Source organism: Myxocyprinus asiaticus, chromosome 16, assembly GCF_019703515.2.
Source record: "Myxocyprinus asiaticus isolate MX2 ecotype Aquarium Trade chromosome 16, UBuf_Myxa_2, whole genome shotgun sequence".
Lineage (NCBI taxonomy): Eukaryota > Metazoa > Chordata > Actinopteri > Cypriniformes > Catostomidae > Myxocyprinus > Myxocyprinus asiaticus.
Window position 1 is genome coordinate 28,155,881 of NC_059359.1, and position 13,756 is coordinate 28,169,636.

The 13,756-nt window shown below is 40.3% G+C and overlaps 1 protein-coding gene across 5 annotated transcripts in view; it reads left to right on the plus strand.

Annotated features, from left to right (window-relative positions):
* Nucleotides 1-13,745, plus strand: part of LOC127453943 (glutamate receptor ionotropic, kainate 5-like) — a 95,281-nt gene extending 81,536 nt beyond the window's left edge. For 4 of the 5 annotated variants that reach the window (XM_051720765.1, XM_051720767.1, XM_051720768.1 and 1 more), the window contains 11 exons: nucleotides 6,670-6,774; nucleotides 7,326-7,433; nucleotides 7,536-7,739; nucleotides 7,936-8,049; nucleotides 9,200-9,309; nucleotides 9,418-9,591; nucleotides 9,730-9,895; nucleotides 10,169-10,394; nucleotides 12,188-12,316; nucleotides 12,794-12,960; nucleotides 13,129-13,745. In XM_051720765.1, coding sequence (XP_051576725.1) covers nucleotides 6,670-6,774; nucleotides 7,326-7,433; nucleotides 7,536-7,739; nucleotides 7,936-8,049; nucleotides 9,200-9,309; nucleotides 9,418-9,591; nucleotides 9,730-9,895; nucleotides 10,169-10,394; nucleotides 12,188-12,316; nucleotides 12,794-12,960; nucleotides 13,129-13,734 — 2,109 coding nt within the window. In that variant the 3' untranslated portion in view covers nucleotides 13,735-13,745. The remainder of the gene's footprint in view (nucleotides 1-6,669; nucleotides 6,775-7,325; nucleotides 7,434-7,535; nucleotides 7,740-7,935; nucleotides 8,050-9,199; nucleotides 9,310-9,417; nucleotides 9,592-9,729; nucleotides 9,896-10,168; nucleotides 10,395-12,187; nucleotides 12,317-12,793; nucleotides 12,961-13,128) is intronic. The other variant, XM_051720766.1, reaches the window with a different exon arrangement.
* The last annotated feature ends 11 nt before the right edge of the window (nucleotides 13,746-13,756 follow it).

A 13,756-nucleotide genomic window follows, 5' to 3' on the forward strand; every position in this document is an offset into this window, starting at 1 on the left:
TCATCACAGACTGTGGAAACTTAACACTGGACTTCAAGCAACTTGGGCTATGAGCCTCTCCGCCCGTCCTCCAGACTCTAGGACCTTGGTTTCCAAATGAAATACAAAACTTGCTCTCATCTGAAAAGAGGACTTTAGCCCAGGTAAGACGCCTCTGACATTGTCTGTGGTTCAGGAGTGGCTTAACAAGAGGAATACGACAACTGTAGCCAAATTCCTTGACACGTCTGTGTGTGGTGGCTCTTGATGCCTTGACCCCAGCCTCAGTCCATTCCTTGTGAAGTTCACCCAAATTCTTGAATCGATTTTGCTTGACAATCCTCATAAGGCTGCGGTTCTCTCGGTTGGTTGTGCATCTTTTTCTTCCACACTTTTTCCTTCCACTCAACTTTCTGTTAACATGCTTGGATACAGCACTCTGTGAACAGCCAGCTTCTTTGGCAATGAATGTTTGTGGCTTACCCTCCTTGTGAAGGGTGTCAATGATTGTCTTCTGGACAACTGTCAGATCAGCAGTCTTCCCCAAGATTGTGTAGCCTAGTGAACCAAACTGAGAGACTATTTTGAAGGCTCAGGAAACCTTTGCAGGTGTTTTGAGTTGATTAGCTCATTGTTATGTCACCATATTCTAATTTTTTGAGATAGTGAATTGGTGGGTTTTTGTTAAATGTGAGCCAAAATCATCACAATTAAAAGAACCAAAAACTTAAACTACTTCAGTCTGTGTGTATTGAATTTATTTAATACACAAGTTTCACAATTTGAGTTGAATTACTGAAATAAATGAACTTTTCCACAACATTCTAATTTATTGAGATGCACCTGTATATTCAAGTAAACATATATCCATTCTCACTACATTCTTTCACTACTGTCTCTCACCTTCCTCCCTACTTGTACTTCTCTGAGCAATTTGAAACTTTGTATTGCAGCACTTCTCATGTTATAGGATGAATTGCTGTTGCTATATCCCTCATTTCTAAGTTGATTCGGATAAAAGCATCTGCTAAATAAGCAAATAAGTGTAAATGTAAAAAAAAAGTAAACTAGCCTTACACGCTAGCCTTAAATGCTGTCTCATATACTACACGAACATGTATATGTACAGTGCATTAACTTACAGAGTACAAAAATCTTTTGGGCCAGTTCACCTTTAGCCAAGAAGCTGAGATGCCCCCAGTTATTCCATATTACACCTCCTGAAAAAAAAAAAAGAAAAAAAAAAAAGCATGGTATAAAACATGGTATTTACATGGTAAAGTCATGCTGACATTTACTGTCTTTAACTTATATTTACATTACACGTTTACAACTTACAAACTTGTTCATTGACTGGATGCTGCTTTCTAGTTCAGTTAGAGTAGACTAAGGAGGATGAAGTTCACCATCTTATTTCAACAGGTGTCTGAAGATTTACATTTGCCATTTCTTCACGGTCTTCAATGATGACACTTTAATGTTGATTATTAAATAAAAAAACAGCAAATTACATCAGCCATGAGCATATTTTCCTTATCTGTTTGTAGCACATTATGAGAATTAATAACAGTAATTTAGGTGTCTCAAAATACAGATTACAAAGCAACAGAATAAGTGTGATAAAATGTGATACTGTTTGTGTTGTAGTCTAGTCACTTACACTTCTTGTAAGCAGAATAGAGCAACTGCTGAGGATCACTCTTATACTGATACTAATTTGATTGCCATACATTTTTTTTTTATATAATAAAAATACACTGCAACCACTGAAAATAGCTTTTCAATTAGTTAAATTTGAGATTATTTTGAAAACAAGACTCTTTTCTAATACTTACCAATACAAACTAATCCTTTTCAATCTTACTGGTCTTTTATTGTCAGTATTAAGAATGACTGTGGTACAGACAGCAGAAATAAAATATATACAGTTCACCTTTAGCCAAGAAGCTACCATGATCCGATACAGTGTCTTCTGTTGAGATACCCCCGGTTATTCCGTGTTATACCTCCTGAAACAAACAAACAAAACAAAAAACTTTGTATAAAACATGCTATTTACATGGTAAAGTCATGCTGACATTTACTGCCTTTAACTCACATTTACATACACATTTACAACTTACCAACTTGTTCACTGATTGAATGCTATTTCTTTCTAGTTCAGTCAGAGAATTTGAGGTTCCCTATTGATTCAGTTCACTTGACATTGCCGTAAGCACTTTGGGGAAGTGTCCTTACACGACCTTGTTGAAACCCTTTTACAATCATGCCAATCCTCTGATTGGCAATGATGTCTGAGCCCCGACCCTTTAGGCACGCATTAGGCCTATATAAGTGGGTGCTCAGTCACCATGACTGAACTTTGCCTTCGTCTTAGAACCCTTTCTGCTTTGCCGTCGATATACACTTACAGCGGACAGAACTCCTCAGTGAAATGTAGACAGGACGACTCGTCACCTGTGCTCAATGCCTGCACAGAGAGGCTTTCTGCTCCCCTGTGTGTTCGGCGAAGAGTTCTCCACATCACCATCAAAGACACTCTCGGTGAACAGGTTCTTTGCTTCAAACGTTCGTCGTTTATCAATGTCGTTTTTTTTTACTCACATTTTAGAATAATAGTAAAGTCATCAAAACTATGGAATAACATAAATGGAACTATGGGAATTAAGTTGTTACTAAACAAAATCCAAAATAAATAAAAACTGTGTTATATTTTAGCATTTTCAAAGTAGTCACCATGGGTAGTACACCCAGACATGTGTTCTTGACATTTTCTCAACCAACTATTTGAGGTATCACCCTGGGATGCTTTCCAGCCCTCTATTGGAGCACACAGCCTCATTATGTTTGGCAGCTCTGACGATGAGGATGATGCTGTGTCACTCGTAGCTCCGGGTGAGTGGTTCACGGAGGATGTTGCCACCTCTTTCCCTAGCGAGGGTGAAGAGCGTGCACACGCCATAGACAAGGAGCTTCTTCGTGTCCTCGTGAGGGCAGATGAAGAGCTCGGTCTTGACTGGTCCCCTCCAGAAGAGCCAGAAAAGTCTTGCCTGGATGAATGATTTTTGCAAACCGGCCGTCGTCAACAGGTCCGTAGGTGCACACCATTCGTCCCTGAGATCCATGCGGAGCTCACAAAAACCTGGTGTGCGCCTTACTCTTCACGCATTCAGGTCAGAGGTGCTGCTGTCCTCACTAAAGTGGACCACGGTGATAAAAAAGGCTATTTAAAACTTCCTCCTGTAGAACAGGTGGTTGCAGCCCACCACCCATGGCAGCCATAATACTGCCATGGGATGGAAATCCCGCCCCGCCCACCCTTCCAAGCCATGTCGACTGACGTCCGCACTGGCTGGAAGAGCTTATACAGCAGTGGGCCAAGCTGGTTCAGCACTCCACAACATGTCGTTGCTCCAGGTTTTTCAAGCTAAGCTTCTTCAACAAATGAATGAGCAAGGCTCCAATCCAGAGCTGTTCAAAGAGCTCTGCACCGCTACAGATTTGGCGCTGTGAGCCACGAAAACTACCGCTCAGGCCATCGGCTAATTCTCATGGAGATGCGTGACACAGAGAAAGCTGATCTCCTAGACATCCGAAAATCTTTCTGCTGGCGCTGTAGAAAGCATTTCAGAGCGCTTCATCACGGCACAAAAGCAATCTCAAGCCTCAAAACACTTTCTACCAAGAGAAGTAGCACTTCCCCTGTCCTGGCACACTCCTGATCTAATTTTGGTCAGCGCCCGGCAAAGAATGCATCACAGATGCATCCAACACAGGTGTGCGATGGACGCCCGGCTTTCAGCACCTGGACAGGTGCGAAACGGGTGTGGCACATCAATCGCCTAGAACTACTGGCTGTCTTTCTAGTTTTAAGAGCTTTTCATTCCGACATTGTGAATCACCATGTGTTGATTCATTCGTATAACACAACAGAAGTGGCATACATAAATCACCAAGGCGGACTCTGATCACCACAATTAATGAGCATGACACAACGCCACCTCCAATGGAGCAGGCGTCATCTCCCCTCATTGCGTGCAACACATGTCCCAGGCCATCTGAATTTTGGAACGGGTCTGTTGTCACACAGGGAGCATTACCAGGGGAATGGGAACTTCATCCTTAGACAGTGATGAGGATTTGGGAGATATTCCGCAAAGCGGAAGTCGACATATTTGCCTCTGCGGAGAACACCCACTGTCCCCTTTGGTACTCCATGCCCCATGCCCCATTGGGCGTGGACGCACTGGCTCACAAATGGCTGGCAAAATGCAAGTATGCATTTCCCCCAGTGTGCCTCCTTCATTCTGTCATAAGCAAAGTCCGAAAGGACACGGAATCAGTTCTGTTAATTGCACTGAAATGGCCCAATCAGTCCTGGTTTCCAGATATGATAGAAATACTAGACGGCCCTCCATGGGAAATACCGCTGAGGAGAGACCTTCTCTCTCAAGCACAAGGCATGATTTGGCATCCCCAGCCAGAGCTGTGGAACCTATACGTGTGGCCTCTGAACGGAGCACGCCAGACGAGCCAGAACTGGCTCAGTCTGTGATGAACACTGGATACTAGCTTGTCATTTAAATGACATTAAACCTTAAAAAGGCTACGTGCCTAAGGTTTTATCAATGCTTTTCAGGGCTCAGGTGGTTTGTTTGCAAGCCTTCTTTTTTCCACCATTTAAGTCAGATGAAGAGCAATCTATTCATATGCTATGCCTGGTGAGGGCATTGCATACATCTGTTGACCACACCCGTTAGCTTATGCTGTCAGATCAGCTCTTTATTTGTTATGGAGGATGTACAAAAGGAATGTCCATCTCCAAAAAAAGTCTCTTTCACTGGATCGTTCATGCTATTGCCCTCGCTCACGTCAAAGTGTATTTATCCAGAGGCATGGCCTCTTCATGGGTGTGGACAAACGGTGTGTCCTTACAGGATATATGGTTGGCAGCAGGATGGTCCTTGCAAAACACGTTCGCGAGATTTTATAACATGGAAGTGCCGTTTATATCCTCACAAGTCCTCTATGTATAGAGTGCTTCTTAGATTCAAGCAGGTGAGCCCAAGCAATTATTATGGGTGGGCTATCGACTATAATCAACACAGCCGCCTGATTACGTGCTGTTGAACTGCCCGTTGCCCAAACAAACTTGTGCACTTTTTTCTCCACTTTTTCTCCCCAATTTGGAATGCCCAATTCCCAATGTGCTCTAAGTCCTCATGGTGGCGTAGTAACTCACCTCAATCCGGGTGGCGGTGGACGAATCTCAGTTGCCTCCGCATCTGAGACCAGCAACCCGTGCATCTTATCACGTGGCTTGTTGAGCGCGGCATCCACGCACAACTCACCACGGCACCCCCACCGAGAGCGAACCACATTATAGCGACCACGAGATCTTTACTCGTGTCTTTACTCGCTTAGCTACCCAGGCCCCCCACTTGTGCCCTTTTTAAATATGAACTTCCCCAAAATTTTACACAACAGCCTGCATACAGACAGTTGTAAATTTCCCATAAAGTCACAAGTACTTTAATTGTAATAAAACTTCCTTCCCGACTGGGCTCGTGAATTGGGTAATTCATAGTATATGACTATATAGTTCATATATCCATTATAAGTGCTCCCCTCCTGCCTCACCATGAGGGTTATTCACTTGCGGTATACTCATGTCGGTCACCGTCACACAGGACTGCGGCGTCATGCTCTTTCAATAAGTACTCCCATAAGAAATAAACCTACTTTTCCAACTATGTTGTGAGAAGGTTAATAAACCATACTGTGTATAAAATTCCAGTATAAATTTCCATCTGGCATCCGCCTTGTGGGACTATTAATATACACTTTAATATGACTTATAAGTCATCGGCCTGTGGCTTGTGACTCCTTATAATATCTCTATTTAGTGTTATAACTCTGGGAGTGTAATGTCACATAGTGCGGCATGATGGGTAAAGGGTCCAGAGCAATATACAGTCAGAATTCCTTGCTGTGGCCCTGCTTTTAGGTCCTTTTTTAAGCTTAAAAGTAAAGTACTGTCAACTCTATTGAAAAGATAGAGGTTTATCTTCATTAAAACATGTTCTTTTGCTCCGCATAAGAGTCATACGGGTTTGGAACAACATGACAGTAAGTAAGTTATAACAGAATTTTCATTTTGGGTGAACTTTCCCCTTAATATGAACTACCTCTTCAATGTCACCCTGTTCATTGTTCTCTGCTTTAGAGATAATCTATTCTGTTGTGTTGTTTTTTGTTGGGCTATCCATCAATTAAAATATTTAATACTGATTAATCTAATAATGTATTCATTGTTAATGCATTAACACATTCAGTTCCAAGGCCTATGTGTAATTATTAGGTAACATTTCTATGAAAGACGGTGTTTAACTCTTGGGTGAAATTTCACTTGTTACACTTCAGTGATGATTACATTCTTCCATACAAAGAGTGCAAATGACTGTGTGTGCTCCAATCAGTTCCAATCAGCTTAGTTCTGATAAGTTTTTAGAAATCAGACACAACAGAATTAAACAGTTATAATGTCAAATTTAATATGTGTTAACTGTGTTAAAAAAAATAGCAGACATTAATTGCCTGCGTTAACACGTTAACTTGAACTAACAATTGTTTTCTTTCTCTTTCTATCTCTCTCTGCCTTTCTGTCTCTTTTCTTATGTTTTGGACCAGGTGGAGTATGATGGATTGACAGGTCGAGTTGAGTTCAACAGCAAAGGCCAGAGGACAAATTACACTCTCCACATCCTGGAGAAGCACAGGGGAGGCCACAAAGAGGTTACACACACACACACACACACACACACACACACACACACACACATTCACACAACTCACACACACATACTAAATGGGTACATATCATAAACTTCAATTGTTTTTATTTAAATGTAATTATACAAACCCTAAAAAATTAATTATTTATTTGATTTATGAATCATTTTTCTAGATGAATCCAAATGTTCCCAAACCCACACACAAGTTGTTTTTCTATCATGGTGGAGAATTTACTTGGACGTTTATTGTTCTTATACGGAACAAATTCTATTTTCTGTCCCTAAACCTAATCCTCACACAAACCGTTTTTATTTGAGATTTTAAGTAAGAAATTATTTAGTATGTTTATTAAACTGATTTCAGATATTAAACTCTCTGGGGACAGTTGGCTGGTCCCCACAAGATAGGTGATTTCAGGTTCTGCTATCATTGTTGGGACATTTGGTCCCCACACTGAAGGCAAAACCTGACCCACACACACATTCCTTTTGAGTAGATTTAACAGGTTTGTTTATTTTGATTGCTTCATTTCTTATCTGTCTCTGTGTTAGATTGGGATCTGGTACTCAAATAACACTCTGCTGATGAACTCCACCATTCTGGACATCAACGTCTCTGAAACTCTGGCCAACAAGAGCCTCATCGTCACCACCATATTGGTGAGAAGCAACTGCCCCTAAGAATCATCCTGCCTATTATGCCAACTTTTGTTCACACAAATGTTTACCACATCTGCATGGTGTGTGTGTGTTTGTGTTTAGGAAAACCCGTATGTGATGAGAAAAGTGAATTATCAGGAGTTTGAGGGGAACGAGCAGTATGAGGGGTTTTGTGTAGACATGTTGAGAGAGCTAGCTGATATCCTCAAGTTCACCTTCCACATTAAACTGGTGGATGATGGACTGTATGGGGCACCTGAACCCAATGGCTCGTGGACGGGCATGGTGGGAGAGCTGGTCAACAGAGTATGTACTAGTACTCATCACATATGTACATACTCTTTCCTTTTTGAATGAATTATGGAAATCATACAGTTGCATTCAACTCAATTCTGTTTAGTTTTATTATTGTGTATAAATATTGTGGGTGTTTCTGTTCTGCTTTTTGATGTTTTTGTCTCTCTCTCTCTCTCTGTTCCTCTTTCTTCATTCTTTGGTGCAGAAAGCTGATTTAGCAGTAGCTGCTTTTACCATCACGTCTGAGAGAGAGAAGGTCATTGACTTCTCAAAACCCTTTATGACCTTGGGCATCAGTATTCTCTACAGAGTCCATATAGTAAGTCACACTCACATACTATACACACACTCAAACTAAAAACTGGTAAGTGTTATTTAGGTTGTACCTTTCCTCAGTAAACACTAACAGTTAATTCTGCTTCTGATGGAACATGAAGTGTGTAATTTCTGCAACACTAGCATCGCCAAATGGAAGTGCAAAAATAAATATTGTTTTTCAGACAGATTTCTGAATACACCCTCCGTCTGCCATCAAAAAAAAAAAAAAAACATACATAAAAAAAAAATCCCACCCCAAACTCACTCCATTAGTTAAAGTAATGTTGCTGTGTTAAACTGGATGGGCCGCTCAAACAAACAGCAATTTTGGAAAGCACTATGAGGCACAGTGTTTACAGGGAGTGTGTCTGTAGCATCATTCACATGTAATAGTTTTTAGCTACTGATTTTAGCCATGATTTATTTAATTAAAGAGTGAAAGTGTCCAACAACAAGGCGGTTACTGAGATTAAGAAAGTAGTATTCGGCTGGTTATGTGATCCTAACATGGCAGCCCTCAAGAAGGGGACACTCTACATATAGAATTAAACAGCTTTTAGAAGGTAACTGATATGATTACAGTCTTTATCTCATGTGAGTGCTCATGATTTTATAGATGTTTCAAAATTCCAGTTAATTTCTTGAGGAGTAAAACTTTTTTAATGAGGAAAAAATTACTGAGTGCACATTTAAGATGGGATAGGAGAAAGTATTTAACATCGAAAATAATTATACATATCAACTTTAATAATCCATATTTGGCGACTCAGTGGTGTTTTGCGCTTCGATCAATAGCCCCCTCTTTTGGTGGGAGTAAAGCGTGCAGGGCTAAAACCGATTTGAATGAGAGGATGAGATTATACACATTGGGTACATATGCCCTGATGTTGGTATGGTAACATGTTGCCGAGCAACAAATTTCAGCTCTCTTGGAACATCACTTATCCAACCAGACTGGGAATGTTGTATTAAAGATAGTATATAATAATGTATAGATACATGTATCATACAGAAATCTATATTAAAATTCTATAAAAATGAATTTTACAATACTACATTTACATGTATTACTGCGTACTGAATATTGCCAGTGTACCACTTCCCTTCCATCAGTTGCATACATTTACCTCTCTTTTCTTGCTGTCTCTCAGGGCAGGAAGCCAGGTTATTTCTCCTTCCTGGATCCCTTCTCACCGGCTGTTTGGCTCTTCATGCTGCTGGCTTACCTTGCTGTCAGCTGTGTGCTTTTCCTTTCTGCTAGGTACACACAAACACACATCAACAACACATACACACATAAAGACATAAACTGTTACATACACTCTACAGGTTATTATCCTAAATATCTTTCTCTTTGTACTTGCTTCAGGTTGAGTCCGTATGAATGGTATAACCCTCACCCATGTCTGCGTGAGTGCAGAGACCTGCTGGAGAACCAGTATACTCTTGGAAACAGCCTGTGGTTTCCTGTAGGGGGCTTCATGCAGCAGGGATCTGAGATCATGCCCCGAGCCCTCTCCACACGATGCGTTAGTGGGGTCTGGTGAGTATGAGCGTGTGCTGGCGTCCATATGTGTTGGTGATGGTCATTTCAATGGAGTCAGTTGACACTGAACAGCTATGGGCTTTTTGCTCCATCATTTATTTCCAGTCTCTCAGTCTCTCTGTTTCTCTCTTGTAGGTGGGCATTCACTCTCATAATAATCTCCTCATACACAGCCAATCTGGCTGCGTTTCTGACCGTGCAAAGAATGGAAGCACCAATCGAATCACCTGATGACCTGGCTGATCAAACCAACATCCAGTATGGCACCATTCATGGAGGAAGCACCATGACCTTTTTTATGGTACAATTCATTTAACACTCAATTTATACACAGTTTATACTGTACATAGACATGTGCACACATGCAATTGTGTACACATGCGACATGCAGGGTTGCCGCTAAAATTCACGGGGCCCGAGAAAACATTTGTTTATATTTTGTTTTATGTTTTTGTTTTATAGAGTAGCCTTAGTTTGCTGACTGTGTGTTTTTATGTATCAGGTTTCTATTTTGCTCATGTAGGTGTCTCACCATCTGTGTTCATCACCCTGTTTGTGTTTTTACTCCTCTCAGAACTCTCGTTATCAAACGTATCAGCGGATGTGGAACTACATGTACTCTAAGCAGCCCAGTGTATTTGTGAAGAGCACAGAGGAAGGCATTGCAAGAGTCTTAAACTCCAAGTATGCCTTTCTTCTGGAGAGCACCATGAACGAGTACCACCGCAGTCTCAACTGCAACCTCACCCAGATCGGAGGCTTGCTGGACACCAAGGGTTACGGCATTGGAATGCCACTGGGTGAGATACAGAGGGAGAAGGAAACAGAGAGGAGAATATATGGGACGCAATGTAGCACTGAGAGATGCATATTTGGGGTGCTTTACCCATAATAAAAAATTGGCCATATTATGTTCAACTCTTGCTAAGACATGGAAAAATGCACAAGAGGAAGCAGAAAACTAGCAGCATCAAACAGAATTGCAAAAAAAAAAAAAAAAAGGTTACACTTTCTGTTAAGCCCATATTTATAATGCATTGTAAAGGCATTATAATACATTAGTAATGTCTCATAATACACCTTATAATATTTTATAACTTAACACATTATAATAATTACCTATTCATAGTTATACCTTAGAGTATAATGCATTATAACACAAGCAACATTTAATTTTATCTGCTTTAAGTTTTAATGTATTATATATTTGTAATATACAGAATATAATAGGTATTTATAAGTGGTTATAAGACATTACAAGTCATGCTGGAAGTTACACAGTACACATGCACAAAAAATGCTAAATAACACATTCAATATAAATTTTGAGATATTACGAAAAACACTTGTAAAGCTACAAGGTTAAAATATATCAGAAACTCTAAATATGTAATGTTGATCACACATGTAGCCAATCTTCTTGGGTGTTGTAATTTATGTATGTTACACATTTATGTTATGGCTATTTATAAGAAGATATTGCTTTTGTAACTTTACTTAAAGCAGGCAAGACCACTTATAATATGAGCACATCAGAAGGCTTTTTGACTGTTTATACTATGCTGCTTTTGCATGAGCACTTATACTATTAATTTGATTAACTTCTGCTGCATTAAAATTGGATGTTGCTTGTGTTATAATGCATTATACTCTGAATAGGAGAATTCTTGTAATGTATTATATAACTGTAGTTATAATTATTTATAAGAAGTTATAACTTATTATAAGATGTATTATGAGACATTATAAATGCAGTATAATGCATTTAACGCCTTTACAATGCATTATTAAATGTATTAATTGTTACCAAAAAACAACAAAAAAACAAAAAACAAAAACAAACAAACACTGTTTTCAAACAAATTCAAAACACTTCATTGGTTGAAACAAACACACCATTGGGTTGCTCAAATAAACATAATGCAATTCTGTGGGGGGGGGGGGGTTGCCTCTAGTGATGCAGAAAAATAATAATTCATTATAGGCATTAAGAAATCAAATGAATTGAAAGAATCTTCCTAGTTGAAGGTTTTTTTTTTGGTGAATCATCCCTTAGTTTGTAAAAAAAAAAATGCATTTAAAACATTAATAAAGTAACAGTATGTTACAGTAATGGCAGTGCTCACACTGTTTCAAAGTAAAAACAATACTTAAAAATTACAAAGTTATGTCCAGTCTTTCAACTATGATAAGCAATAAACAAAATTATCTACATATCTGTGTGAGGATACCAGAAAGGAAGATGGAAGGAACATGACAGAACTATCTGTAAAGCACTGTAAAACACACAATGAGATTTTTTTTTATCCGCCTAAAAGTAGTCCCATCTAAAGATTGATTAGCATTATAGCTCAAATAACAAGCTTGTTTTTACTGAAACTTTAAAAAAAAATAATGCTGCAAACACGTTTACCATTCTTTTATACAAACTAATGGATGAGTGGAAAAGATTTTCTGCTATAATTGACTCCTTTTTTATTTTTTTAAACATAAGTGTATTTCAAAAGTAGATTTTGCAGTATGGGCACAAATCACGAACACTTCCTCATGCTAAATCACAAAATACATACATGAGCATTACTCTCTCTCTCAGGTTCCCCATTCAGAGATGAGATTAGTCTGGCAGTGTTGCAGCTGCAGGAGAATAACAGGTTGGAGATCCTGAAGAGAAGGTGGTGGGAGGGTGGGCAGTGTCCCAAAGAGGAGGACCACCGTGCCAAAGGCATGAATTCCATTTACACCACAACTCAGACACATTTCACACACACAATCTTAAATGAGAACCAGTTCTAATACGCATGAAGTTGTGTGTATATGTTTTAGAAAGTATATATTTTATACCATCTTTTTTGTGTAAGGAAAGCCAATAGTGGGTGAAGATACAATGGCATATTTGTAATTTGTTGGGACCAAATGTCAAAGCCAAATGATAGTACTGTAAAACCTTATATCACATACACTGTGGGAACCATCTGTCCCCAAAAGGAAAACTTAATAAAGTTTATTAGGCTTAGTAAACATACTAATAATGACTTAATGAAAATGTTAAAATACACAAAGGTTTATGGTTTTTTTTATTTGAGTTAGGTGTAGGGTCAAGGTATAAAAAAATATCATTAGCATGTCCCCATTAAGCAAAACAAATGTGATTTCATATGTGGAGATTGTGTTAATTTGTATGTTTTATTAATTGTTTCAGGTCTTGGGATGGAGAACATTGGTGGTATATTTGTGGTTTTAATCTGTGGGCTGATTATTGCTGTGTTTGTGGCTGTTATGGAGTTTGTGTGGTCCACACGCCGATCAGCTGAAACAGACGAGGTACGGCCTCTCTCCTGCGACCGCCCATATCACAGTCACAATACAGTAGGTTACCAAAGCAACCCACTGACTCCTTACCTTAGTGTCCTAGTGAGTCGTAGTGAAGTTGAAGTTCGTGATTGTCCCACTGTGTGCATGCCTACCTATGTACATGTCTTGAATACATTCTAGAATTTGTCAACATCTTTAATTTATTTATTTTTTTCTATTCAGATGTCGGTGTGTCAGGAGATGTTGACGGAGTTCCAAAACGCTGTCTCTTGCAAGAAGAGTTCACATCTGCGCCGCCGTCGACCCCTTTCCAGCTCTTTGGCCCTTCGTCACCCCACTCGCATTACTCTAGGGGCCCCGCGCCCTCTGCGCCTTGTCAGAGAGATGCGCCTTAGCAATGGAAAGCTCTACAGTGGTACTGGACCCCTAACAGGAGGTTCAGGGGCTGGAGGAGCCCCCCCTGACATGGGTCCAGGGCCTCAACGACTCTTGGAGGGCCCGTTAAGTGCCAACAGCACCCCTGCAGCAGCCCTGGGTCCACCTGCAGTGACAGTGCCTCTGCCACGGGGCTGCACTCATGTGCGCATCTGCCAGGAGTGCCGGCGTATCCAGAGTCTCCGCACAACCACCTGCACACGCATCCCTCCCTCCTCAGCACCTTTGCCTCGCCTGGCCCTGCCCCCTCCACACTCATCATCCAATACAGACAGCGAAGGTGGTGGGGGGCACAGCCCTTGCCGGATAGGCCACTCCCCACCAGCAAAAGGCTGCACTTTAGCCCCACCTCAGTCTAGCATCAAAACAGACTTACTGGGAGAGCAGAAATGAGACATAGAGAATAAAAGGGGAA